The sequence below is a fragment of the Bolinopsis microptera genome, chromosome 11, assembly GCF_026151205.1.
Source record: "Bolinopsis microptera isolate Bmic1 chromosome 11, MBARI_Bmic_1.0, whole genome shotgun sequence".
Taxonomy (NCBI): Eukaryota; Metazoa; Ctenophora; class Tentaculata; order Lobata; family Bolinopsidae; genus Bolinopsis; species Bolinopsis microptera.
Window position 1 is genome coordinate 5,946,667 of NC_087082.1, and position 26,440 is coordinate 5,973,106.

The window sequence follows — 26,440 nt, forward strand, 5'->3', positions numbered from 1 at the left end:
CAAGGAGAGTCATACTGTTCTTCTTCTTGACTTGTCAGCTGCATTTGATACCATCAATCACAAAAGACTTTTGAGACGACTCGAACATAGCTATGGATTTAGTGGTATTATTCTTCAATGGGTTGCAAGCTACCTGTCAAATCGATCCTTTATCGTTGGTGTTAAGGGTGAATATTCCTCTCTCTGTGACCTCGAGATTGGAGTTCCTCAGGGCTCAATTCTTGGTCCTATATTTTTCATCCTTTACACTAAACAGCTACAAGATATTGCAAGTATGCATGGTCTCCAAATCCATCTATATGCTGATGATACTCAGATATACTTCTCATTTGATCCTAAAAAAGACATGGCCATTGAATCTATTAAGAGCAAATTGAAAGAATGTTTCGAGCACATCAAATCATGGATGAGTGAGAACTACCTGAAACTCAACGACAATAAAAGTGAGATAATCGAGATCTCTACAAACTCCAAAGCCCCAAAACAAGTTGAATTCAATCTTGACAGCATATATGCTCCATTAAACCTACCAAGTCAGCAAAGAATCTGGGATTCATTTTTGACAACCATCTCAATTTAGAGGCACAGATCAACAACGTTGTCAGAGTTTGCTATGTAAATCAGCGAAATCTTGGCAGAATAGGTTCCAAACTGAGTAAGGAGCTCAAAATCCAAATGGTACACGCTTCAATTCATTCCATTCTGGACAATGGAAATGCTACTTATGGTGCCCTTTCTGAAAGACTTCTCCAAAAACTTCAAAAAGTGCAGAATACTGCTGTGAGATTCATATTCGGACTTCACGGGAAGTTGAGACAGGAGCCCATCACACCCTATATGATTGAATTACACTTCTTACCTGTAGCAATGCGAATCAAATTCAAGATAGCGTTACTGGTTTTCAAGTGCCTAAACGATTGTGCTCCTGAATATCTAAGGACAATGGTCAAAATTAGGGACACTAGTAAACATCATGTCAGAATGGACCATGACTTCTTCCTACTGGAACGCCCTCCTTTATCAAGGCTGAGGGCTACAGCTGGTGCTTTCTCTCACACTGCTCCTAAAATCTGGAATACACTTCCCTACTCACTACGCTCCATCTCTCGACTAGATGTTTTCAAGAAGGCTCTCAAGACCCATCTATTTCATCAAGCCTATCCTGTATGTGCGAACAGTATTTTTGGTGATTCAGTAGTCATGGACGCAGGACTTTAAGATCTATCTACAATTTATAAATTTGAATTTTTGATTAGAAAAGGGACTACTAAGGTAAATTTATCTGCACCGCTTTGTTGGCCAGTATCAACTCCATTTTTTGGACTTTGGTCGCTTATACGGCCTAAGCGGTATACAAATAAAGCGTTATTATTATTATTATTATTAAATAAATAAGGAAGGAGCACAAAGACATAAAAGATAGAAAGATAGATGTGAGACAAAAGAAATAAAAATAGATCAAATTAAGGAAAAAAAAAGTGATAGATAAAGAAAAGATAAAGAAATAAAAATAAAGAAAAACAAGAAAAATGAGACAAAACATTCAGCAGGTGGTCTTGTTGCTGCTGTGAAATACTGTGAAATACTCACGAGCCAAAACAGTGATATTTTTAGATCAAGTTTAAAGAAAAATGGCATGTCGTAATGTTTTAACTTAGATAAAATACATTTAAAAGGGTCAGTGCAGGAACGATCGGAGGACGAGTGGCCAACTTGAAGTTGGAAAAATGGAACTGAGTAGAAGTGAGGTCATCAAAAAGGGTCAGTGCAGGAACGATCGGAGGCTGAGTGGCCAACTCGAAGTTGGAAAAATGGAACTAAGTAGAAGTGGAGAGAAGTTCGGGTCGTCGTCCTCGGATGGTTTCCCAGATTGTGATAATTACCATTTAAACTTAGAGGTCCGATAATTGATCATATCAGCTCGGTTTAACTCATCCTTTCCTGGTGCACTGAGATATGAGATTTCACCGTCAGGACACCGGTTCGGGGGCTCCGTGATTGGTTACTATTCGTATGGTTGCCACGGTGATTGGTGCGCTCCACAAGCTGATGGAAGCCTTGCCACTGCATCTCCTAATGAGCCTTCACTCGCTGCTAGAGGGGTCCCGTCCGGTCCATCACGGTATGAACTAGGTATGAAGTGTCAACTCTCGGCGCTCAGTTGTTAACTGAACGGCAAAAAGAATAGGGGGCCGAGGTTCTTACATTTAAGTACGTTTTTATTGAATATATTCCTTTGGTGTAAATTCCTTTAGTAATATGTTTTTATCTATAGCGTCAGTAACAGCGTGACACTAGTTCATTACCAAGTGTCTTAAGTTTCCTGATGGAATTTTCAATCTCAGCTGATTGTGGGATCTCCATCCCATCTCTTAATGAACGTAGTGTGGAGAATTCCGAAGCGAATGGGTTTAAAATTAAAATTCGACATTAGTCTTACAGACACAAATGTTTTTAAAACAACATAATACTAATAATACAACATAAAGGACATATTAATAAATACGTCCTTTTTAAAACAGCATCGTATATCTCCTCTAAGGCATCCTGCATGATCTAAATTCATACTTTCTAATAACTTGTGGAGCCGATTCAATCAGGTTTTCCAATTGTTCCGTTTCGATAGTCCTTAATATGCCCTTCCTAAGGTGTTCTAAGTCGATAGAATTCTTGATGTGATGCGGGGGAATTCCTTTAGCAATCACCCAGAAATTCACCAAGGCTAGAGGTCCACAACTATAGGAGTCATTTTGCTGCATACAATCCACAAAGGAAACAAAGAAGGCATCTGGCCTAAACGATTTAACAGCTTTAGTGATATTATTCTTTGGACTTAGAAAAGCTTCTCCAGAGATGGATGCAGTGTAATTACGGGCGTTGCTGTCGTAGACCTCAATTTTCTGAAAGTCGTCCGTCAGGGCATTCGATATGACCACAAAATGGTCCCCATTTCTGATCATAACTTGAGTGAACTTGGAGTTAAGAACAGGCTTAAACTTGGGCCCCTTATAATTGTGTGCTGAAAGAATCACTGGTTGCGGTGTGTACTCAGAGTTCAAGCTTCTGTTGATGATAACACACATAGCGTCCATGATTTCATCGTCATAGAGTTCCGAATTCGAGCCAATTGCGGTGATACATGAACACAATTCTTCTTCCAGCCTGTAACCAAGTACGATTGTCCTCGGAATTTGTAATGAGAACTTTAGGCAGAAGGTCGACGTTTTTTTGCGCTACTTTTTCACTCTTCTCTCTCTTTAGTAACTTGCTTGGCAGCGGAGTTTGGTATTTTGATTTATCATTAGAGTGTGAAGGCTTCAGCTGCTTTATTTGAAATAGCTGTATAACAGCAAATTTACCTTCCTCGAGGAATTCCTCGATTGTTCCCAAGTTTCTCACTGCTCAGAGCACTTTTACACCTTGTGACGAGGTACAACTTTGTTAAAATCATTAATTTGTTTAATATCAACCCTACCTCTAGGAAGCACGAAAGTTTTCGGTGGGGTTGTTCTATTTACTTTATAACGTTGATTTACTTTATGAAGCAGGTTTTCTCAAAACAATTAAATTTCAAATTTTTATTGAATTTTACATCATAAATAAATAAGGAAGGAACACAAAGACATAAAAGATAGATGTGAGATAAAAGAAATGAAAATAGATAAAAATATATAAAAGCAGATAAAATTGAAGAAGAAGAAGAAAGTGAAGATAAAGAAAAGATAAAGAAATAAAAATAAAGAAAAACAAGAAAAATTAGACAAGACATTCAGCTATTCAGGTGGTCTTGTTGCTGCTGTGAAAGACATTAATATTTTATTTAAGTTTCTTTCTGCCACTTTTTGTTTCGATTTAGGGCTAAATCTGGTGGATAAAAGTGAAACAGACCAATCCACTTCAGGTGGCCTTCAAAAATATTTAATTCCATCTAAACTCCTAAAATATGATTGAGACTTAAAAATAATCGTTATAACTTCACAATTTCATAAGAAGGGCTGTGATTTTTCTTAAGGGGCAAATTTGGTGGATATATTTTTTTACCTCTTTTTTAAGACTGTTATTTGTTAGCTAACATCAATTTACTGGTCTTAAAATGGTGCAAAGGCAAACAGAAGATAATGTTAATTGAATGGCACCAACTTAGAGTTCGAGATTTAAGTTTAAAGGCTATTTTTAGTGGATATAAGTCAATATGAAGCAGTTAAACACATGAGAACATTAGAAATATCAATATTAAAATATTAACAGATTAGAAATAGTTGATAAAGATAAAATATAATATGATGTTGAACATTAATGTAAAAGGTAGTATGGTATTTTAAGCTTTTAGGGCCAATTTGGTGGATAAATTAATCAAATTTATACAGTGCAAATAAAATATATGATATTATTAATAATAATAATAAATTGAAATTTAATAACACCGCTTTTAAGATAAATCTTATACTCAGCAGTGTTTGAACTAGCCATCCCAGAAAATATCATGAATGCTGAGCTAAAAAATAACATATGCTTGAAAATATATCGTCAATACTAAAGCCCGAAAATGGTACTTAAATATATTATGCAAATATCGAATTCCAAATATGACCACAATAGTTATCGATAAAGTTTTTCAAGTTCATCTGGAGACATTTTGAAAAGGTAAGTTTTTAGAAAAGCTTTAAAACATTCCAGAGATTGAGCAGAGGTGATGGTAACAGGCAGACGATTGTAGATCTTTGGAGCCACTACAGAGAAGCTACGCTCACCAAACTTTGAATTACAAGAAGGAACAATAAGCTTCAATGAGTGACCATGATGAGCATACTTGAACATGTCCTGCAGATAAATTGGTGCCAATCCTAACAGTGACTTGTGAGATAGTAATAAGATTTTGAAGAAAATCCTTTTCTTTACATCTATTTATCTATTATGTACCAATAGTTAAATATAAATCGTGTACTAGGCTTTCAATGTTCAATGTATTAATTGAAAAACATTATACTGATGAATAAAATAGGTACATTTATATATGGGATCAAATTGGTGGATAAATTTTGTTATTGAATCGCCTTTCAGGGCCAATTTGGTGGATAAATCTATAAATTAACCAAATTAACCAAATTGCTGATATTGTACTGTCATAATAGTTAAATACATATCTGGTAAGTTATACTGTCAATGCTCAATGTATTAAAATCGAATTAACATATTATATGTCCATTTATATAAGGGCCCAGTTTGGTGGATAAGTCTATTGAATGGCCTGGGTAATAGCAACTAATTATTCGTTACTAATGACAATCATATTATTTTTTTGTCAAATACCACACAAGGATAAGTTATGTTGTCCGACGAGAAATAAACTTCTTTTTTGCAAATGATATATCTGCTCTCTCTCCTTGCATCTTCCTTTTTATCCAGGTAGTGTCCAATTATGTATGGAAACCCTGTGATAACTTGTATAAGGCGCTAGACATAAATTATTAGGATGAATACAATTCCAATTCCAATGATTAAAGCCAATAAAGTAGTATAGTAAACTGAAAGATAAATTAGGAATTATATTATTTCGATGATTCAGCAAGTAACAGCAGCATCAAAAACCAGCGGATAGTTAGTGCCAGAAAATAAACAACTAGCAGCAGCAAATCATGAAATACAGCTTTAGCAACAGTAAATATCAACATTTAAAAAGGTGCTTCAAAATATCTAGCAACATAAACATGCAACATGTAACATGCGCCACAACATGCAGACTTACAAATGACCAATGACCATGGCCCTTCTTATCTTGCCTGGTGACGGTATGTCACCGGAAAAGTGTGAGGATTAGGTGGACAAACTGATTGGTTGGTTAGTGGGTTAATAATTAAAGGTTTTTATAAAGTTTGGTACATTTTCCACTTTTAATTTCGGGTTGGAAAATAGTTTTTGATATTATATTTGAAAATTGGTATTTAAACAGCTTACCTGCTGGAATTTTATGTCCGTAGCAATCTTGAACTTGCTCAGAATTGTCAGCAACAAATTTTTCTATGAAGATGAAATAGAAGGGGTATATCATATAATCATCTGCTCTCACTGCTACAACTCTACAACACATTCTTCTCTGAAAAATCTCGAAGTTAAACAAATGCAACCAGTTTTAACTTATACATTCACGACTGAATCTAAGAGCAGAAACAAGAGCTTTGAAGTAAATAACTATTCAGTCCCACCTTATTAGGTCATCTGGAACAAGCACAGGTCTGGAAACTTCATCTCTCAGGATAATCCGGTTCAAAGTACTGGAGGAAAGCTTGTAGCTATTGAATAAACTATTTTCACACTGATCAAAGTCATTAATCGGGCAACTTTTGCATAAACAGATTCTTTCTGATGCCAAGAAGTGGTCAAGGTCAGGTGTAAATATCATGACCATAAACTTACTGGAACCATGAATGGTGTCATATTTTAAGTACTTTCGCTCTTTTATGGCGTTTTCCAGATCTACTTCTGCAAGTATTTCAGTGCTGTAACATATTTCAGATAATTGAAAGTGGGCATCTAAGAATTCTTTACAGAAGTTGAAATTTTTCCCGTGACAGATTCGTTAACATAGTTTTTGAAAGTGCCCATAAGCATGTCTATATTGGTGAACAAAACACTGATGATAAACTGGAACTAAAAAACCCGGGGGAAAACTACCGTGAGTGAATAGTAAAAAGTAAATAGTAAATACCAAGTGAAACCAGAAAAGGGAAAGAGGAAGCAAGAACTCCTAGACAAAAAACTATACCGTCAAGTCACTACTCACCACTCTTTCCGCGTCACAGATCTGACGTATCTACTGTCGACCAGAATCTGTGGGAACTAAATAAACTGGGACACTCCTCTCTCTTCTGCGGACCGCTATAGAGAAATAGAGTCTGGAGTCGAACCACTACAGGACCACAACTCTCCCTTTAGCCTAGGGTCTCTCGTCGATCCTGTCTCCGGAGTCCTTCTACCCCCAACACTGTATAATATACATCACTGGAAACTAAAACCTTTGCTAATGCTATAGGGAAATACAGGGTTAGATAGGTTGAATAGGTTAACAAAATAAAAGGTAATGAACTTACCTTTGAGGATTGTTGGCCTTGGGGCCATGTGTGCTTCAAGTACCTTTTCAATTGATTTGAGACTTATATCCAACAGCTCTTTACCAGCAGGTTTTAGATCTTAGTAAACATCTCGGTGTCCATTGAATTCAGTAGATGTATAACTACTTTTTTCCTCATTGTGTTCACAGCTGAAAGGGTTAGTTAACATATAACAATATATCAAATATAATATTAATGTAATATCAAATATAACAATATTATTGACTTGAGATTCTAACAGATACCAGGTTTCAAATCCTCTTTTTTGACTTTGTGTATCTTCAAACAGGGGTAAAAGTATGGTTTTCCTGGTTTGAAGTGAGGCAAAGTGCTTTGGGCATTTGTTGGTCCAGATTTATCAGCTTTAATTTCATCTGATATGCCCATGATACGTTTTGCTGTATTTGCTGATATTTCATATTGCTATGATGATAATACAGTGTTAATAAGTTAATTACGTGCTAGCATTAATAAGTTAGTTCTACACTTTAAGAGGCTACTTTTTAAAATCTTTAATGAAGAAATTTACTCGGAACCTCATTCCCTCACTTTCAGTTAGTTACTTCGGTGAACCATGAGACCAGTTCAAGTGCATAGAAAGGCCAATCCATCGGCAATAAATTAACAGATTTCATAAAACTATACCGACTCATACCTTTTCAAATTGTTCTACTTTTACGGGTTCCCTCGGGCCTCGATATTGCACATATTTCACGGTACAAGAATTTATTGGTTCATCTTTGATATATTGGCAATAACCGTAAATGTTTCGTTATTTATACCAGATTGTTTCAAATAGTTATTGTAATTTATAACTGTTCACAGTCTATAGTGGTGACCAATTTAAATCTTGTTGCGAAGTTTTACTCGAATACTGTTATATTTGTCTATGTGGTGTGTAATATCAATAAATTAAGTTTTCAGATGACTTTAAATAGTCAAAACTAAGGGAAAAACGAAATTCGTGTTTGCATTACTTTAAATACAATCAGCTAAAATTTATGTTTCAACGATAATAAATAAGTACGTTTTTATTGAACAAATTCCTTTGGTGTACAATAACAAGTATAAGTAATAAGTAATATGTTATTATGTATAGCGTCAGTAAGAGGCTTCCTCTCAGGCAGTGGTTTGAGTAGCCGTTCTGTCACATACTCTTTGTATTGTTCATTACCAAGTGTCTTAAGTTTCCTGATGGAATTTTCAATCTCAGCTGACTGTGGGATCTCCATCCCATCTCTTAATGAACGTAGTGTGGAGAATTCCGAAGCGAATGGGTTTAAAATTAAAATTAGACATTAGTCTAATAATACAACATAGTTAAGTGTCATCAAACAAATGATACGACGTATTCCAGGGTGATCTGCTGAAGACTCAACTAGTTCGGCCTTTGAGGGCCATCCACAGGAGTGTCACCTAGCAGATGTCAAGAATTTAATAAACTGATATCAGAAGAATATGTCATATTAGTAAATCTGAAAATCCATAGTAAAGTTACAAACTCATGGGGCAGAAAAAGAAACAAAGTGTAAACTCGTTGTACAAAAGTGAGAACTAGGAAGCGGAAAATATAGCCGTACACCCAGTGATAGAACGTGAGGTGTGACCTGAACCAAAGATAACATTAATTGCCACTGACCTTGCTCCTATTTAAACCAATTATCCTGGCTTTAAATCTCTCGATAAACATATCCTCATACATGTTCAAGTCATCTCTATTGCATTTACGGATAATCCCAAAGTTAAAACTAGAAAGTTTATCATCTAACATTTCATAATGCACATCGTGAATGTGCAGAGCTAATGATGACTTATTATAATGTTCTGGTTTGAAAGCTGCTCTGTGGTTATTCATGCGTATATTATTGAGGGATAGCCATGTCTGGCCAAAATAGAAGCCACTTGAACATAACTTACATTGAGCTACGTATATAACATTCTCATCACTACAATTTAAACTCATATCTAGTTCACATATCTGATTGTTAACAATAAATTTCCCATCAGCGTTGTTTTCCGTGAGTTTGCAAGTCAGGCATCTTGGTCTTTTACATGCTTGTGATGAGGTGTTGTTGTCTCTTCTAGACTGTTCCACGTATTCTGCTGGTGTAGTGGCGAATTTTCTTCGTTTGAAGAGTTGGTCACTTATGTTACTGCCTCTTCTATTTGCGATAGTGATGGCTACAATTCCGGGGCAATTGTGGCTACAAAACTCGATATTGGCTTGTTTTTTCCACCTCAACGTCAGCGAAAGCTCTAACAAATAATACACATAAAAGACTTATTAATAAATATGTCCTTTTTAAAACAGCATTGTATATCTCCACTGAGGCATCCTGCATGATCTAAATGCATACTTTCTGATAACTTGTGGAGCCGATTCAATCAGGTTTTCCAATTGTTCCGTCTCGATCTAGTCCTTAATATGCCCTTCCTAGGGTGTTCTAAGTCGATAGAATTCTCCACAACTATAGGAGTCATCCTGCTGCATACAATCCACGAAGGAAACAAAGAAGGCATCTGGCCTTAACGATTTAACAGCTTTAGTGATATCATTCTTTGGACTTAGAAAAGCTCCTCCAGAGATGGATGCAGTGTAATTACGGGCGTTGCTGTCGTAGACCTCAATTTTCTTCAAGTCGTCCGTCATGGCATTCGATATGACCACAAAATGGTCCCCATTTCTGATCATAACTTGAGTGAACTTGGAGTTAAGAACAGGCTTAAACTTGGGCCCTTTATTAGAATTAGAATTAGAATTAGAATCAAATTTACATAGCAATACAATAATAATAGTAAATAATTTAGAGATGCTTCAATCTGATGTGCAGGACAATCAAATCAGTCAAAAACTGTTAATAGAGTACCCTTCTAAGGACTAGGAATTAAAACATATAGTAAATAGATGATAGGTTAATGAGTATAAAGTATGATATAATGGTATGGTTGGTTAAAACATTGAACTTATAATTGTGTGCTGAAAGAATCACTGGTTGCGTTGTGTACCTACTCAGGGTTCAAGCTTTTGTTAATGATAGCACACATAGCGTCCATGATTGCATCGTCATAGAGTTCCGAATTCGATAAGAGCCAATTGCGGTGATACATGAATAAAGATCTTCTTCCAGCCTGTAACCAAGTACGATTGTCCTCGGGATTTGTAATGGGAACTTTTATAGGCAGAAGGTCGACTTTTTTTTGCGCTACTTTTTCACTATTCTCTCTCTTTGGTAACTTGCTTGGCAGCGGAGTTTGGTATTTTGATTTATCATTAAAGTATGAAGGCTTCAGCTGCTTTATTTGAAATAGCTGTATAACAGCAACTTTACCTTCCTCGAGGAAATCCTCGATTGTTCCAAAGTTTCTCACTGCTCAGACCACTTTTATACCTTGTGACGGGGTGTAACTTTGTTAAAATCATTAATTTGTTTAAAATCATTCCTACCCCGCGCCGTAGAAAGCATAAAAGTTTTTTGTGGGGTTGTTGTATTTACTTTATAATGTGATTGGGACAAATTTCAAATTTTTGTAAACTTTTACATCATAAATAAGGAAGGAACACGAAGACATAAAATATAGATATGAGACAAAAGAAATTAAAATAGATAAAAATAGATAAAAGCAGATAAAATTGAAGAAGAAGGAAGTGAAGATAAAGAAAAGATAAAGAAATAAAAATAAAGAAAAACAAGAAAAATGAGACAAACCATTCAGCTATTCAGGTGGTCTTGTTGCTGTTAAATACTCATGAGCCAAAATGTTAATTTTTTTAAAGTTTAGAGAAGAATGGCCTAAATTACATACATGTTACATGGCGAGATCACCATCCAAAAGGATTAGTCTGCGTCAACTGTGTCATCACTTTTTTATATAATACAGCCTAAATTAGCAGAAGAATAATATAATCTAAAATAAAGTATTTCCTTTATCACCAATAAATGTTGCTAAACAGGCTTTTCTCCGCGCATCTGACACATTGTCTCCGTATAGCGCGAGTACCGCAATCTGGAAATCATTCATCCAGATGTCTATTTCCGTGTTTTGATGAGTGTACGGCTGAATCACCTCTTGGATCCCTGACACCATGTTGGGCTTTGAGGGTTTGCGGGTTGGAGAAGTAAAACAGGACTTAGGACTGAAAACTAAACCTAAAAGGGATAATGAATAATTAGTAATATATTAAATATTACAACAATGCCTCTCTGCATCCTTGCTGTCGCTGGTTCTTTTCCTTTTGCGACCTTTCCCCTTATCAGATGATTCAGACATGTTCCAAAAGTTAAGAGACTATACGAAAAGCACACTATTCGACTGCAAATGAACCACCACTCGATTGCAAGTGAACTGAACACTACTTTTTAAGACTTGAATTTACTGCCCATTGCAGCCCAAAGAAGAAAAAACAAAAAATAAATAAACAAAAAAAATAAATAACGAAGAAATACAAAGACATAAAAGATAGATGTGAGACAAAAGGAAAAAAAAATAGATAAAAACAGATAAAAGCAGATAAAATTGAAGAAGAAGAAAGGGAAGATAAAGAAAAGATAAAGAAATACAAATTTAAAAGAACAAGGAAAATGAGACAAAACATTCAGCTATTCAGGTGGTATTGTTGTATACTGCCCTCACTCATAAGCCAAAATATTAATTTTTTTCAAGTTTAAAGAAGAAAGGCCTAAATCACATACATGTTACATGGCGAGATCACCATCCAAAAGGAATAGTCTGTGTCAACTGTGTCATCACTTTTTTTTGTATAATACAGCCTAAATTAGCAGTTCAGAATAATATAATCTAGTAGCTTCTACAGCCTTCTATAATATTATGACTTCCTATGTTCTGTCTCTGTCATATTAATCCAATTAGAAATATGTTCGAGGAATCTTTAGACTGTTTTGCTTTTAGATGAATGATTAGCTCAAATAGAACTATAGAAGTCGTTTTCGTTAGTTTATCGTTCTTGTTCTCTCAAACAGATTATTACTCATTCGAACTCGTCAAATTCTTTTAGTAGCATATAATATACGTGTAACTGAGATATAATATACTGAATTACTCATCTCACAAGATGTCCTCTACATCATCTTTTAAGGAAATTTATTAGCTTTTGATAGTTGACAATATGATTGTGACCATCATATTATTGTTATTTTACTTCAAGTCTTCGTTTTTGAAGATAAAAGATAAAACTTAAAATACAGACTTTAAACAAATCCTTGCGGATGGTGTGTCATATTATATCGAGGAACTTATGCAGCCTTTTTTACCTCTGTTTTTGTTGAAGTTGTTTTCAACATGGGCTACCATTCTTTCATGAAAATACATAGGGCGCTTGATTTTTATCATCTCGGACATCCAACAACAGATGTTATAGTCCAAAACGTCTAGTCTAAGTCAAACAACTCCTTGCAGAGGGATTTGAAGTCCGTTTGATCCCTTAAACCAGACCCTACAAATGTCTTGCAATGTTTAATCACACCTTCACCCAACTTCGACAACATCATCAGAGTGACTATTTCTGAGCTTTCTACAAAACTAGCTGCAGAATCCACTATTTTCGCCGGGGTCTCCCTAGCTCTGTATCTACTTGGCGACGGAGTCACGTCAACTGAACTCTCTTCTTCTAACTGGAAACTAAGTTCAAGATGGACCGGAGCGGATTGGGAATTTTCAGATCCACTGGCTTGCGATTCTTCTTGTTAAGGTTATGTCCTGGTGAGCACGGATGAGGCATGTCGTAATGTTTTAACTTAGATAAAATACATTTAAAAGTGGGGCCCGAAAATATTAAACCAAAAGGTGAAAAATTGTTGCAGCAAATATTCATGCAATTTAAAACCAATATAGGAAAAAATAAATATTAATAATATTACAGAAAAACCCCTCTATATATTTGCAGTTCGAGAGAAGAGCAACTGGGAGGGGCTGGCAAAGGTGAGGACGTGAATTTGCATTTTACTGCCAATCCTCTAAGCCGTGCAACAAAATCCGCTGTTTTTTTTCTGGCTGTTTTTGCTAAGGAAGTTAATAATGGATAGATTTCAGGGTCTAATTTCAGAGGAAATACATGAGTGACTGAGACAGTAACTACACAATCTCTGATAATGATAACTAGTCAAAAGTCTCTATATTAGTCAATAGACAATGATAATGATAACTAGAATAATAACTGATAGTATCTCTATATTAGTCAATAGCTTACCAAAATAGCCACAAGTCACAGCACACAGTCATACTTACTGCTGAGACTAACAAAGAGAAATATTACACTACCAAATATAATCAATTATAGTATAATCTGTCACTTCTCTGCAACACTAACTGGTTCTTCTGATGAACTTGTTCTTCTGTAGTTCCTCTTCAAACTGAGTACTACAGAATTGTCCTTCTACAATTGTATACGAGAAAGTTCTTAACACCGAACCTTTCTCAACACTGAACTGATCTTAACACCGACAGTTCCTTGACTACAGTTTCACAATACAAGTTAATTCACGCAGTCGGAACTAGCAGAGCATGAAGTTTCGATCCATTTCTTCCTAACATCCCGCCATTCTCTGTCTCCTTTACCGTTGATCGCGTTCACCGACTTCGTTATTGATAACCACAATTTCTCCTTTGCCTCGCTGGTTACAGTAGGGGTGAATCGGCCTTTGATGATAGCTGTGTTCTTCCCCGCCTCCTGCATAATAACTTGCAACTTTTTTTCTGGTGGTTTTTTTTTGTTGGTGGTATCTTACCTGCTCTTTGTTAGGAATATACCTTGAGGTATACCTTGTTTTACTGGTGTACTACGATCTAGCAGTTCCTCTTTGAACACTGCAGTTTCTTGTTCATCGTCAATACTCATTGGTGAGTTCTTAAACTTACCTACAATGGTTTAGACGTTACAGATGTTTTAAAATAGGCTTATTTTAGGAATCAGGGCATTTGATAGGTAGTGTATGTAATTATAATGTACATCATTATTCATTATAATATAACGTCATTAATGAGTCTAGTTATAAAAAGTCTAAAATCATACCGATTGAGCGATTGTATTGAGAAATTTATATTTAAATAAGTTACATAGAAATTAAATCCTTTAAACTCAGTATTGAAGTAATAGAGGAATTTATTTCTTGACGCTTCAATTTCTATTATCTAATGCTACTAGTATAAAAAATAAGATTGACGTACTATTCGGAGGAACGGGTGTATCTTGTTGGGGGAGTTCTGGTAAGTAGTTCTTAAGCTGACCTACTGTAGATTAAAAGATTCGTTAATTATAATTTACTTAAGTAATTTAATATACGGTTATTGATATAGTGAATTCTTTCAGTGCTACAACTGATCGGTAGAAATTTTTTGTATTGAATAGTCACCTTTCCCCAGAAATGAGATCCCCTCTACCTTCCGTCGTCTTTCATCCTTCCGATCTTGTTCCTCCTCGCTTGTCAGGATAAACGTTATCCCTGAACCAGGCGTGCCTGGAACAAGTTGATCGGTGGCTTTATTTCTTTCTTCATGAACGTGAAATCTTGAGCAAAATCTCCGTCAAACGCGAACGTGTCGTCCCATATGGATCTGTGCAAGAAAAATGACCATGCGGTCAAACTGCATTGCACAGCTCCACTGTGCCCATCGTCTCCCTTGTGCACGAATGTCTCGACAGAGCTTGTCCCAGGAAAACACAGCTTTATGCAAATGGCTATTTCCCTATCCGGACTGAGGTCGATGTGTTGACCATCCAGCGAGAACATCTGAACCTGACACGAATTTGACGGGCTCCTCATGTTCGACAAAAGAACCCATCCATCTGCACCGGAGTTTACAGCCAAGGTCAACATACTGAAGTCTGTGGGACCATCTTCTCCTGGAATTTTATCATTATCAATTTTGTTTTGATTATTACACTTATATAGTTCATTCGAAATCCGGGTTTAGTTAAATATAGTTGGAAGAAGTGATTTGAATTAACAGTTTCGAAAATCTTACCAAACAAGGTCTTAGCGCAACTGCTTTTACACCAGCTTGAGAAATTGTGTACTACTTCAAACTCTGCATCAAACCCTTGTCTGGACAAACTCTCCTGTAATTTATTTACAAAGTGAAAATTATTAGTTGGCCTAGGTATGCTTACAGGGTGAAGTTGAGTGTGCACTTCAATGAACATTATTTCTGACGACACAGGGTCATTGCGATGTGTCTCGCTAATCCTAATCCTACAGTCACTGAATGTCCTAGAAACTTTAATAATAGTTTAAAATAACTACAAAAGCCACATGATTACAGTAGATGTTTTCTTCTCAAAGTGTGGGTATGTCGCTTTTAAAAACTATGGTTATGCGCACAAATTTGATCCTAAATATTGCTGTCTGGAGTAGTGAAGTCAATCAAGATGTCGATGTTGCACGTGTTGTAAAATATGTGCGCATCTAAAAGCTTTTTAGCTAAACAAAGTTCGATTCACAAATTATTTAAGTAAATCTGTCTGCCCATTACAATGGCTCTCGCTTCGAACCCTACTTTACATCGAGATTGATATTTTCCGATCCGGCGACCCAATTAAATAGCAATCGATGGTTATTGACACTACGTTTTTTAGCGAAGTAATAAAAATTGATCACGGTCCAAACGAACGATATAAGACGAGAAATTAGAACATGTTACTAATCTGGATTACCTTAACTAGTCTGAACTGTGCCACCAAACGTTGCATCATGTTGAATGTTGTTTTACCAACCTTTAGGTCATACTTAAACAGTAGTTTAAGGATAAGGTTGCACTTAAAAAGGAGTTGAATTGGCAACTCTATAAATCTACAAAAATTAAGATATCTACTCATGTAACGGTGAATTGTGTACTTGTGCCGTGTGACAAACAATAAAACAATATCGTTTCAAGAGTAAAACTAGAGTAAATATTAAAGTAGTCTGCTTTAAAACATCTAACTAATAATCCCAGAATGTGTGTCTGTCTGTCTGTTTGTAATTTCCGAGCGGCTTAATCAAGAAAACGGTAAGAGTTGCGGGACTGATTTTTTCGGTAAAGTGCCGACAAAACTCTGACGAAGTTAAATGATAAAGGTTTTTTAAATCGGTCGTTGGTAGGTGGTTTAATTGATGGTTTTGTACCACAAATGTTACATAAAATGGCTTGAGCAGAACGGTAAGAGTTACGGGGCTCGCATATATATATGTAGCTGCATAATTAGTGTAATTGAGTTACCCGGGTAAGATTCGCTGTCTATACTATAATCTTATTAGGGGAGGGGGAACTGTTTGGACTGCAGAGAGAGAGAGTTCATACTTTCATACGACAATGTTATGCGTGTTCACAAATATGATAGGCGGGTGTGGTGTTAAGGGTTAATTTCTATTGATTATTGTTTAAGATACTATTACTATTGTTTAAGATACCATTGGATACGTGAGGGCACTCCGAATAGAATTGCTCACCTAATGCGGGTTCTGACTCAACGGGTAAATGCTCCTACCCTTTTTAACTGCGGCAGTGAAATCCCGGCCGAAGGCCGGGTTACACTAGTATTCATTATAAAATCAGGATAAATCAGTTATGTCTTCACCCTCAAGCTCAGCGAGAAGACCACCTGAAAAAGGTACATCTGCATTTGCTGCATGGCCAACATCCCTATTCTCGCTTGATGTAGCTCTTCTGCCTGCTCCTGGAACGTCTTCCGTTGTTGTCCCTTTAAAGTTAAGGCGCATATGCTCTTCTATTAGGTTTCAAGCAACAGATATAGGCACTATAGTGGCCGTATAAAGGCCGTTTAGTGGCCGTGTAGGGATCATATATATAGTGGCCGTATGGAGGCCATAGATTTGATGTTTTGTGTGGCCCTTTAGAGGCCGTATAAACTTATAAAGGCCATGAAATATATCTTTTAAGTGGCCGCATAAAGGCTGTATAGATACAGTGGCCGTATAGTGGCCGTATAAAGGCCGTACAAAGGCCGTATAGAGGCCGTGTAGTGGCCGTGTAGGGGCCATATAGTGGCCGTATAGAGGCCGTATAAAGGCCATATATACAGAGGCCGTATAAAGGCCGTATAGTGGCCGTGTACTGTAGGGGTCATATAGTGGCCGTATGGAGGCCATAGATTAGACGTTTTATGTGGCCGTTTAGAGGCCATGAAATATATCTTTTAAGTGGCCATATAGTGGCCGTACAAAGGCCGTATAGAGGCCGTGTAGGGGCCATATAGTGGCCGTATAGAGGCTGTATAAAGGCCATATAAATAGAGGCCGTATAAAGGCCATATAGATAGAGGCCGTATAAAGGCCGTATAGTGGCCGTGTAGGGGTCATATAGTGGCCGTATGAAGGCCATAGATTAGATGTTTTGTATGGCCGTTTAGAGGCCATGAAATATATCTTTTAAGTGGCCGTATAGTTGCCGTATAGACGCCAAATCTTATCACCCATTTTCCCAATTATGCCAATCCTGGAGTTCGACTACGAGTTTTATAAAAGTGTATATGAAGCAGTATAGAGTGTCAATCGCAATTTTGATTAGAATTTTTAATTACGGCGCAAAGAAATTGGCCAACGATGGTTCAGTTCGTTTTCTTTTTGAAGACAAGTAGTCGGTATCAAAATGTGGTGTACTGAAAGCAGATTAGAAATCAATCCTTTGGTTGATCCACCACTGGTCTTTAGAACTTTCGAAGTGTTTACTTGGGTCCATGTCCCTTTTTAAACTGCTGCCAAGCAGCAAAACATTTCGAATAGAGGCCATAGATTAGAGGCCGTATAAAGGCTATGAAATATATCTTTTAAGTGGCCGTATAGAGGCCGTTTAGTGGCTGTATAGAGACAGTATAGTTGCCGTATAAAGGCCGTATAAAGGCCGTATAGAGGCTGTATAAAGGCCGTATAGTAGCCGTATAGGGGTCATATAGTGGTGCCAATCCTGGAGTTCGACTACGAGTTTTATAAAAGTGTACTTGAAGCAGTATATTATAGAGTGTCAATCGCAATTTTGATTAGAATTTTCAATGCAAAGAAAGTGGTCAACGATGGTTCAGTTCGTTGTCTTTTTGAAGAGTTAGTTCTTGTAGTCGGTATCAAAATGTGGTGTGCTGAAAGCAGATTAGAAAACAATCCTTTGGTTGATCCTCCACTGGTCTTTAGAACTTTCGAACAGTGTTCACTTGGGTCCATGTCCCTTTTTGAACTGCTGCCAAGCAGCAAAACATTTTGAAGAAAAAGGAACTTCTGAAAAGAATTGTTTGGTGTTGTTGGTTTCACTATGAGTCACAGAAAGTGAAGAAGAATAATCTTGAGAGTGATCTTGAACCTCAAGAACTTCTACATCGTCACCTGAATCCGAATTAGACTCGGACATCTAGCTTTGTTGCAAAAAGTAATAAAGTCGGAATGATCAATTGACGTGTAAACGAAACCAACTCTCGCGCAGCAAAGCAACCACACTCCACAGAATTTAAGCACATATTTTACAACACGTGCAACATCGACATCTTGATTGACTTCACTACTCCAGACAGTATTGATTATCTTAGATGTAAACCCGCGCACGCACCTACCCTACCTTTTTGCAATATTTAGGATCAAATTTGTGCGCATAACCATAGTTTTGAAAAGCGACATACCCACACTTTGAGAAGAAAACATCTACTGTTGAACACGCTTTCTTATCACTTTTATGTAGCGCGCGGACATTATTTTTTAGAAGCATAAGCCGCGCACGACTGTTCTTTAAGTTAATTGAATAATTAAATAATTTAATAACGTGGTATTGTCTTATACTCTTATATTATATCGTCGGTGTTATTCTAAAATGGCTTATCTCAAAAAAGACAGTTTTGAGATATTAGGGTTTTTGTGATAGCAGTAATTTCCTATTTCACTTTGTTGTTGGTTCCATCTGTATGCATACATTTTATGTGATCCCAGATCATAGACGCTACAATTATAGCAGGCCAATTTGGTCACCTAAAAAAGTTTCCTGAGACTGAGCATGGGTCCACTTCTGCAAGGTCAACAATAATTGATGAGAAATCTGAGTATTTATCCTCCGCTGTATGCTTGTGTTCTTCTTTTAATAACCTTGAATTGTCCTTATATTCCTCTTGAGGTGTTCTAAGTAATCGTCCTGGTCCTCTGTATAAATATTCCGGTGCCTGTTACACTGCGAACACAGGTCTTACTGGGCCAAAACTGCTTTATACTTCGAGAAACTGGCAACATCTGTTCCATATTTGTCTGTGAACAGGCTGAACATCTTTGATTTTGTCAGACCGTGTTCAAAATATAACTTCTTATTGTTCTTTCTGCAGTAGTGTGATGGGACAGTCGGAAATGAGCGTATGTGCTCACTGATCCTTTTCATAACCTGTGGCTTCATTCTACGCTTCTGTTGCACAACATGGCGGTGCTTATACCGTTGTGGTTTACACATTATGTTTTAGTCATATTTTTTTCTCAATTACGATTCTCATCTTTCTTTCACTTATTCCAAAGCAATTTAAGAATATTGATTTGCAAACTTTTACACGTTCTTTGTCCTTGTTCGGGACAAAGAACTCTCGTGTGCATTTGCGTATAGCAGCTTTGCCAAATATTCGTTTTGGTCCTAACATTCCATGCCCCAATATATACGTCTTTCTCTTTGGAAGTCTGCTAACATTAAAAAACTTTCCCCACATTTTTTAGGGCATTTACAGATATCTATGTCCTCTTCAATTTTCCTATTTGTCTTGTCTACTTTTTGTTTGTTATTTTTTCTTTGGTTTTTGAGATCTTTTTTGATTTCTTCCTTGGAAAATCTTCCCTTTGCTCGAGAAACCGTTGAATCCATTCTACCTCAATACGTTCTACAATTTTAAGCGGCAAGTTTTCAAGAAATCTGATATCGTACACCTAGTGAATTTTACAAGATTTTAATAATTCTATAATTGAATATGTAATTTTAAGATATTGTATTTTTCGGATTATTTTATATCTTTCTTACCGTATACCTTTGAGTAGAAACTTAACGTTTCAACTAGTAAGTACTGTACTATATTGTCATGTCTTTGACTTCTGCTATACCTGGAGAATCACAGCCTGTAATAAACGGAGAAAGCTCAACGCATCCTTCGCCATCTCCTTTTCTGATTCTACTCTCAGGATGTGGTCAATTAGGTTAGTTGGGGGGGATCCGCTGCACATTGCAACACCTTTTCCTCTCTGCTTCAATAGGTGACTTGTTATTCTGGTGCCACCACCACTGAAAATCTTGTCGCAATAAACGCACTTCACCGTATCATTGTTAGCTCCTCCTTTCTTCCTTTTACCCACAACAATCATAGCCTGCCATTCTGGCCCTTTCTGATTCTCATCTTGAGACTGAGACATAACCTGGGGCAATGAATTACATGAGGGGGAGATTGAATCAAAGAGTAAACACAAATCGATGAATTTGGCGCCTATCCACAGGGGGGCGCCAAATTATTAGGAGGGGCGGCAGAATTTTGGCGCCCCCCTCTCACGGTGCCCCCCCCCCCCCCCCGCATAGCGGGGTCTGCGGGGCCTTACGTTACGCCACTGCTCCAATGTCCTCCGGGGCGTGGGTTCATATCCCACCGTGGCGGCCACGGTCCGTGGCCTCCAGATGTTGTAAACTGGTCTTAGTAAACTAACTGGTATAACTGGGAATTGTATATAATTAACTGCAGAAAAATACATTACTGAATGATTTTACATGAGTCTCAATATAACAACTTCTACAACTCCTCCCTGGGGAGGAACATTAACGTTTCTCCCCATAAGTACTGTATTACATCACCATGTCACTGTAGGGTGATCTTATCTCAAAGTAGATAAAGGTTTCTGCTTGAAAAAAAATTACCTTCTTTTATGTTGATATACGTACTACCTAATAATTATTATCAACTTAATGTTAAAGGTACTTTTATGAATATGATTGAACCTTTGAAACATGGTATTGGTAGTCTGTCGATGGAGACACTTACAGGTTTTTCTGTAAAATTATTTGGAAAAATAAAAAGAAAAGATTTAACAAAAGATATTAAACTAAAATTTCAATGCAAGAAGATTTACCAAATTACCTAAACGATTCCTACACATACAGACTTATGCCGCCAGTCTCTCTTTCCCTTTATCTCTTTTTTAAATAATATATGTAATAACACTCCCTCTCCACAACACAAAACAAACAGAATTATTCCTTATCCGTTCATTCCTCCTGTCCTGATCTGCAGTCCAGGCTTCTCCTGCCCCTGTCTCCAGGTCCTCCGGAGCAGCCTCGATCGCGGGCTCTACAATGGCTCCTTGATGTTTCACAAACACTTCGAACTGAGTAAACCACAAACGAATGTTGTATCCAATAGCGGTAGTCAACATCTGATCGTACAGCCTCGTCGCCATTTTTATGATTCTCTATGATCTTTACTTTGTGAGTTCGTTGACTTCTTTAAGTACAATTGATAATGAGTGTTTATATCAACTGTAGAATGACTATAGACATAAAACATGGGCTAATATATGTATGATTAATATATTACATTATATACATTATACTCATTATATTACATAACATCCGAATATATATCAGGTGCAAAACTATAGGGGGAATAAGGGATGATGATATGCCATTGAGTTTATTTCGTGTAGCCTAGAACTCTGATATCGCAAACTTTGTGAATTTTACAAGATTTTAATAAATTCTATATAATAATAATTAATAATTAAACATGTAATTTTAAGATATTGTATTTTTCGGATTATTTTATATCTTTCTTACCATATACCTTTGAGTAGAAACTTAACCGTTTCAACTAGTAAGTACTGTACTATATTGTCATGTCTTTGACTTCTGCTATACCTGGAGACAGCTGTTTGATTCCTGCAGTAAAACAAGTTCTTAATATGATATCCTTACAACTTTTCTTTCCTTAATAGAGTTTTAGCTACAGGTAACTGAATACCTTTAAATAATAGATTATATATATTATGTGTATAATTAACTACAGAAAAATACATTACTGAATGATTTTACATGAGTCTCAATATAACAACTTCTACAACAAATTCCTGGGGAGGAACATACACGTTTCTCCCCATAAGTACTGTATTACATCACCATGTCATTGGCATGATGGAACTTGAATATATTGAATTACCTATATCTTGGGGGTTGAGTGCTCACTTATTAACAAAAATATATTAGTCCTTTCCTGCTCCCTTTAAGTTTTAATGTAAGCAATAAGATATTACTGTATTTTTCGGATTATTTCTGTCTTATTATCTTTCTTGCCATATACCTTTGAGTAGAAACTTAACCGTTTCAACTAGTAAGCCAGGTTGCAGTGATACAGTGTATTCGAATCGTTCAAACCAATCTTTTGTATTTTCTGTGAGTCGCTTCATACACAGTTGTTCAATAAACCCACTCGTCGCCATTGTATTATAGTCCAGTAAAAGTCACGAATTATTAGGGACATCCTGTTAGTGATGAAATGGTTAATACATATCAGGAACATTACGGTTCTTCACGGGGTTTTTCACGTTTATTGTTCTTTTAAAGGTTGGGTTTTTGACAAAGTTCACAGATCTCGATGACTCTCCACCAGAAGATAGCGTTCTGTTCATAAATTGAGCCTCTCTGTTTGGTTGCTCACGACTTAAAGCTTCCTTGACAGCAGTTGCAAGGGTTAGATCATCGATCTTTAGTCAACAACTTGGAAACATCTTTTTGATTTCTAAGTCCAGCGAGCAGCTGATCCAGGATTGCCTCGTTGTAATTAACGTAATCGCATTCGTTTGCGATGGTCCTAAGTCTTGAGACATAGGTTGCTGTAGATTCCTCGCCCTCCTGCACGCAGCTTCTCACTTTGTACCTTTGTGCGAACTTTGTTGGAGACGGGGCCAAATGATCTAGTATTAGCTTTTTACATCCCTCGTAGCTGCACTCTTCAAGTTTCTTCACAGTTATTGATTTTAAAAGCTTGTAGATATTTTTATCGGTACGTGCAATGAAGAGTGCTAGGTTATTTTTTATTGCCGCATTTCTAACCTCACGGTTAGAATTGTCCTTAGCCAGTACCGGAAACCCTACTGCCTGGTCTTCTGCCAGCAGCTTGAACTCAAACCTTTCGAACCTTGACCTGTGGGATCACTGGATGGTGAGTGGTTCCATTTAAATCCTCGTCGCCATTTGTTAACACGTGAGCGGGGACAATTGAGACGATTAATTCATAGCATAGAGGCTAAGGGAATAGAAGTAACATTAGCATAAATAATAATAATAATCAATATATATAACAACACTTAGTGAATTTGACAAGATTTTAATGAATTCTTTTATTTAACATGTAATTTTAAGATATTGTATTTTCCCCTGCTCTGGCCAAGAGTCAGGTGTATCTTCTTTAACTTCTCCTTTGTAAAGTCATCTACTTATTAGAGAAAGGTTAGGGGCCAATTCTCGCCACCGATGTTGCCAAGAGTGACGTATTCAAGGAATTTCTCGCAGAACTTAGGAACGTTTTCTCCTCTTCTAAACTTTTCCAATTGGGGGAGTTTAAAACTTTGGTTGACACTGTTACTTTCTCGATAACTTCAGTTGTCGGTTGCTCGTCCGATTTTATATCTTTTTTACCATATACCTTTGAGTAGAAACTTAACGTTTCAACTGGTAAGTACTGTACTATATTGTCATGTCTTTGGCTTCTGCTATACATGGAGATAGCTGTTTTATTCCTGCAGTAAAACAAGTTCTTAATATGATATCCTTATAACTTTTTCTCCTGAATAGAGTAATAGCTACACTTGCTACAGGTAACTGAATACCTTTAAATAATAGATTATATATAATAAACGTTATGAGATCCTTTGTTCTTTTCGGGAACATATCTTGTGTAGATAATTTGAGGGCCTCGAGACATTCTATTACATAATCTCTTTCTTTCGCTTCTCTCATGTTTCCAAGAAATACTTCTTTCAGTTCCCCGAACTTAATCTGATATCCTTATTTTTTTCCTGAATAGAGTAATAGTTACACTTGCAACAGGTAACTATATACATTTAAATAATAGATTATATATAATATTATGTATATAATTAACTACAGAAAAATACATTACTGAATGAATTTACATGAGTCTCAATATAACAACTTCTACAACGAATCCCTGGGTAGGAACATTAACGTTTCTCCCCATAAGTACTGTATTACATCACCATGTCACTGTAGGGTCATCTTATCTCTATTTTTCATGTCTCAACAACAGAACAAAAGTGGTGCAAAACTATTGGGGGAATAAGTGATGATGATATGTCATTGAGTTAATTTCGTGTACCCCAAAAATTCTGATATTGCACACTTAGTGAATTTGACAAGATTTTAATAAATTCTATAATTAGACATGTAGTACAGTCAAATCCGTCTTTTTGTCGGACAAAATTCGCAACAAAGCGATTTTAACGGGATATGGTCGGGACAGGTCCCAGGATTCATTCCAGAGAGTTCCCAAAATCCTCGACTTCAGGAAAATCCACAGTTACCACTAATGTAGTTTAAAGATATTATTGTATTTCTCGGAATATCTTATTATATAATCTTTCTTACCATATACCTTTGAGTAGAAATTTAACCGTTTCAACTAGTTAGTTTATTCTTCCTTTAAAAGTAGCCCCCTATCTAGCTAGCGTTCATGAGGCGCAAGCTTGCATTGAGGAAAATCAAATCTCTCTGCTTGTCTACGGTCGGTCTATTCCTCTTTTTATTCACGATCCAATCATACAAACTCCAGTTGGTTTCACATGGTGACGCAGATCCGGATTGTGACAGAGCTCGGATGGAAAGCGCTTGTTGATAACTAGATATTACTAGGAGAAAAGATATAAGTAACGACACAAGTTATAATAATGATTAACTGTAAAAGGTCAATAGAATGATAATTCACTATATTATCTCTGTAAGTCAATAGCTTAAAATGATAATACCCACAACACAGCACACGCTCACTCTCACTGCTGAGACTAACAAAGAGAACTTAATACACAACCAAATCACTTCAATTATAATATACCAACTGTCACTTCTCTGATAATATACCCTAACGGGGGGGGGTGACATGTCTCCAATGTCTCCCGCACCTTATCTTTTCGAAAAAGACAAAGACATTGGAGACATTGGAGACATTGGAGACATTGGAGACACAGCTTTTGGAGACATTGGAGACATTGGGGACATTTGGGACATTGGGGACATTAGAGACACAGCTTTTGGAGACATTGGAGACATTGGAGACATTGGAGACGCAGCTTTTGGAGACTCCTCCTCCTCCTCCTCTTCCTCCTCCTCCTCCTCCTCCTCCTCCTCCTCCTCCTCCTCCTCCTCCTCCTCCTCCTCCTGAGTCCTCCTCAGTCGTTCTCCTCCTCCTCGTGAGTCCTCCTCCTGGGACCTGGGTCCTCCTCCTGGGTCCTCCTCCTCCTGGGTCCTCCTCCTCCTGAGTCCTCCTACTCCTCTTCATCCTCCTCCTCTTCCTCCTCAATCATCAGTCCTCCTCCTCAGTCCTCCTCCTCATCCTTCTCGTCAGTCTTCCTCCTCCTCCTCAGTCCTCCCGATCCCCCAGTCCCCCTCCTCCTCCTATTCAGTCCTCATCCTCCTCCTTCTCAGTTCTCCTCAGTCCTCCTCAGTCCTCCTCCCTCTCAGTCCTCCTCCTGAGTCCTCTTCCTGAGTCCTCCTCCTGAGTCCTCCTCCTCTTCCTGAGTCCTCCTCCTCCTACGTCCTCCTCCTTCTCATCCTCCTCCTCCTCAGTCCTTCTCCTCCTCCTCCTCCTCCCTCTCAGTCATCCTCCTCAGTCATCCTCCTCAGCCATCCTCCTCAGCCGTCCTCCTCAGCCATCCTCATCAGTACTCCTCAGTCCTCCTCCTCAGTTCTCATCCTCCTCCTCAGTCCTCCTCCTCATCCTTCTCCTTAGTCCTCCTCCTCCTCAGTCCTCCCCAGTCCCCCTCCTCCTCCCATTCACTCCTCCTCCTCCTCAGTTTTCCTGAGTCTTCCTCCTGAGTCCTCCTCCTCCTCCTGAGTCCTCCTCCTGAGTCCTCCTCCTGGGTCCTCCTCCTCCTAGGTCCTCCTCCTTCTCCTCCTTAGTCCTTCTCCTCCTCCTCCTCCTCCTCAGTCCTCCTCCTCCCTCTCAGTCATCCTCCTCAGCCATCCTCCTCAGTCCTCCTCAGTCCTCCTCCTCCTCCTCAGTCCTCATCCTCATCCTCCTCTTCAGTCCTCCTCCTCCTGGGTCCTTTTCCTCCTCTTCATCCTCCTCCTCTTCCTCCTCAGTCCTCAGTCCTCCTCCTCATCCT

At 37.5% G+C, this 26,440-nt stretch overlaps 1 protein-coding gene across 1 annotated transcript; it reads left to right on the forward strand.

The window, feature by feature from the left end:
- The first annotated feature begins 274 nt into the window (after window positions 1–274).
- On the forward strand, window positions 275–1,218 carry LOC134823291 (uncharacterized). The gene is made up of 2 exons (XM_063834704.1): window positions 275–443; window positions 581–1,218. Exons 1-2 carry the CDS (start codon window positions 275–277, stop codon window positions 1,216–1,218), a joined length of 807 nt encoding a protein of 268 aa, XP_063690774.1.
- Window positions 1,219–26,440: the final 25,222 nt, after the last annotated feature.

What these genes read in the sequence shown, in the direction of transcription:
- LOC134823291 (XM_063834704.1), top strand. Translation starts at nt 275, where the DNA reads ATGCATGGTCTCCAAATCCATCTATATGCTGATGATACTCAGATATAC. An exon ending in GAAACTCAACGACAATAAAA is followed by an intron (nt 444 to 580) that starts GTGAGATAATCG and finishes ATCTCAATTTAG; the next exon opens with AGGCACAGATCAACAACGTT.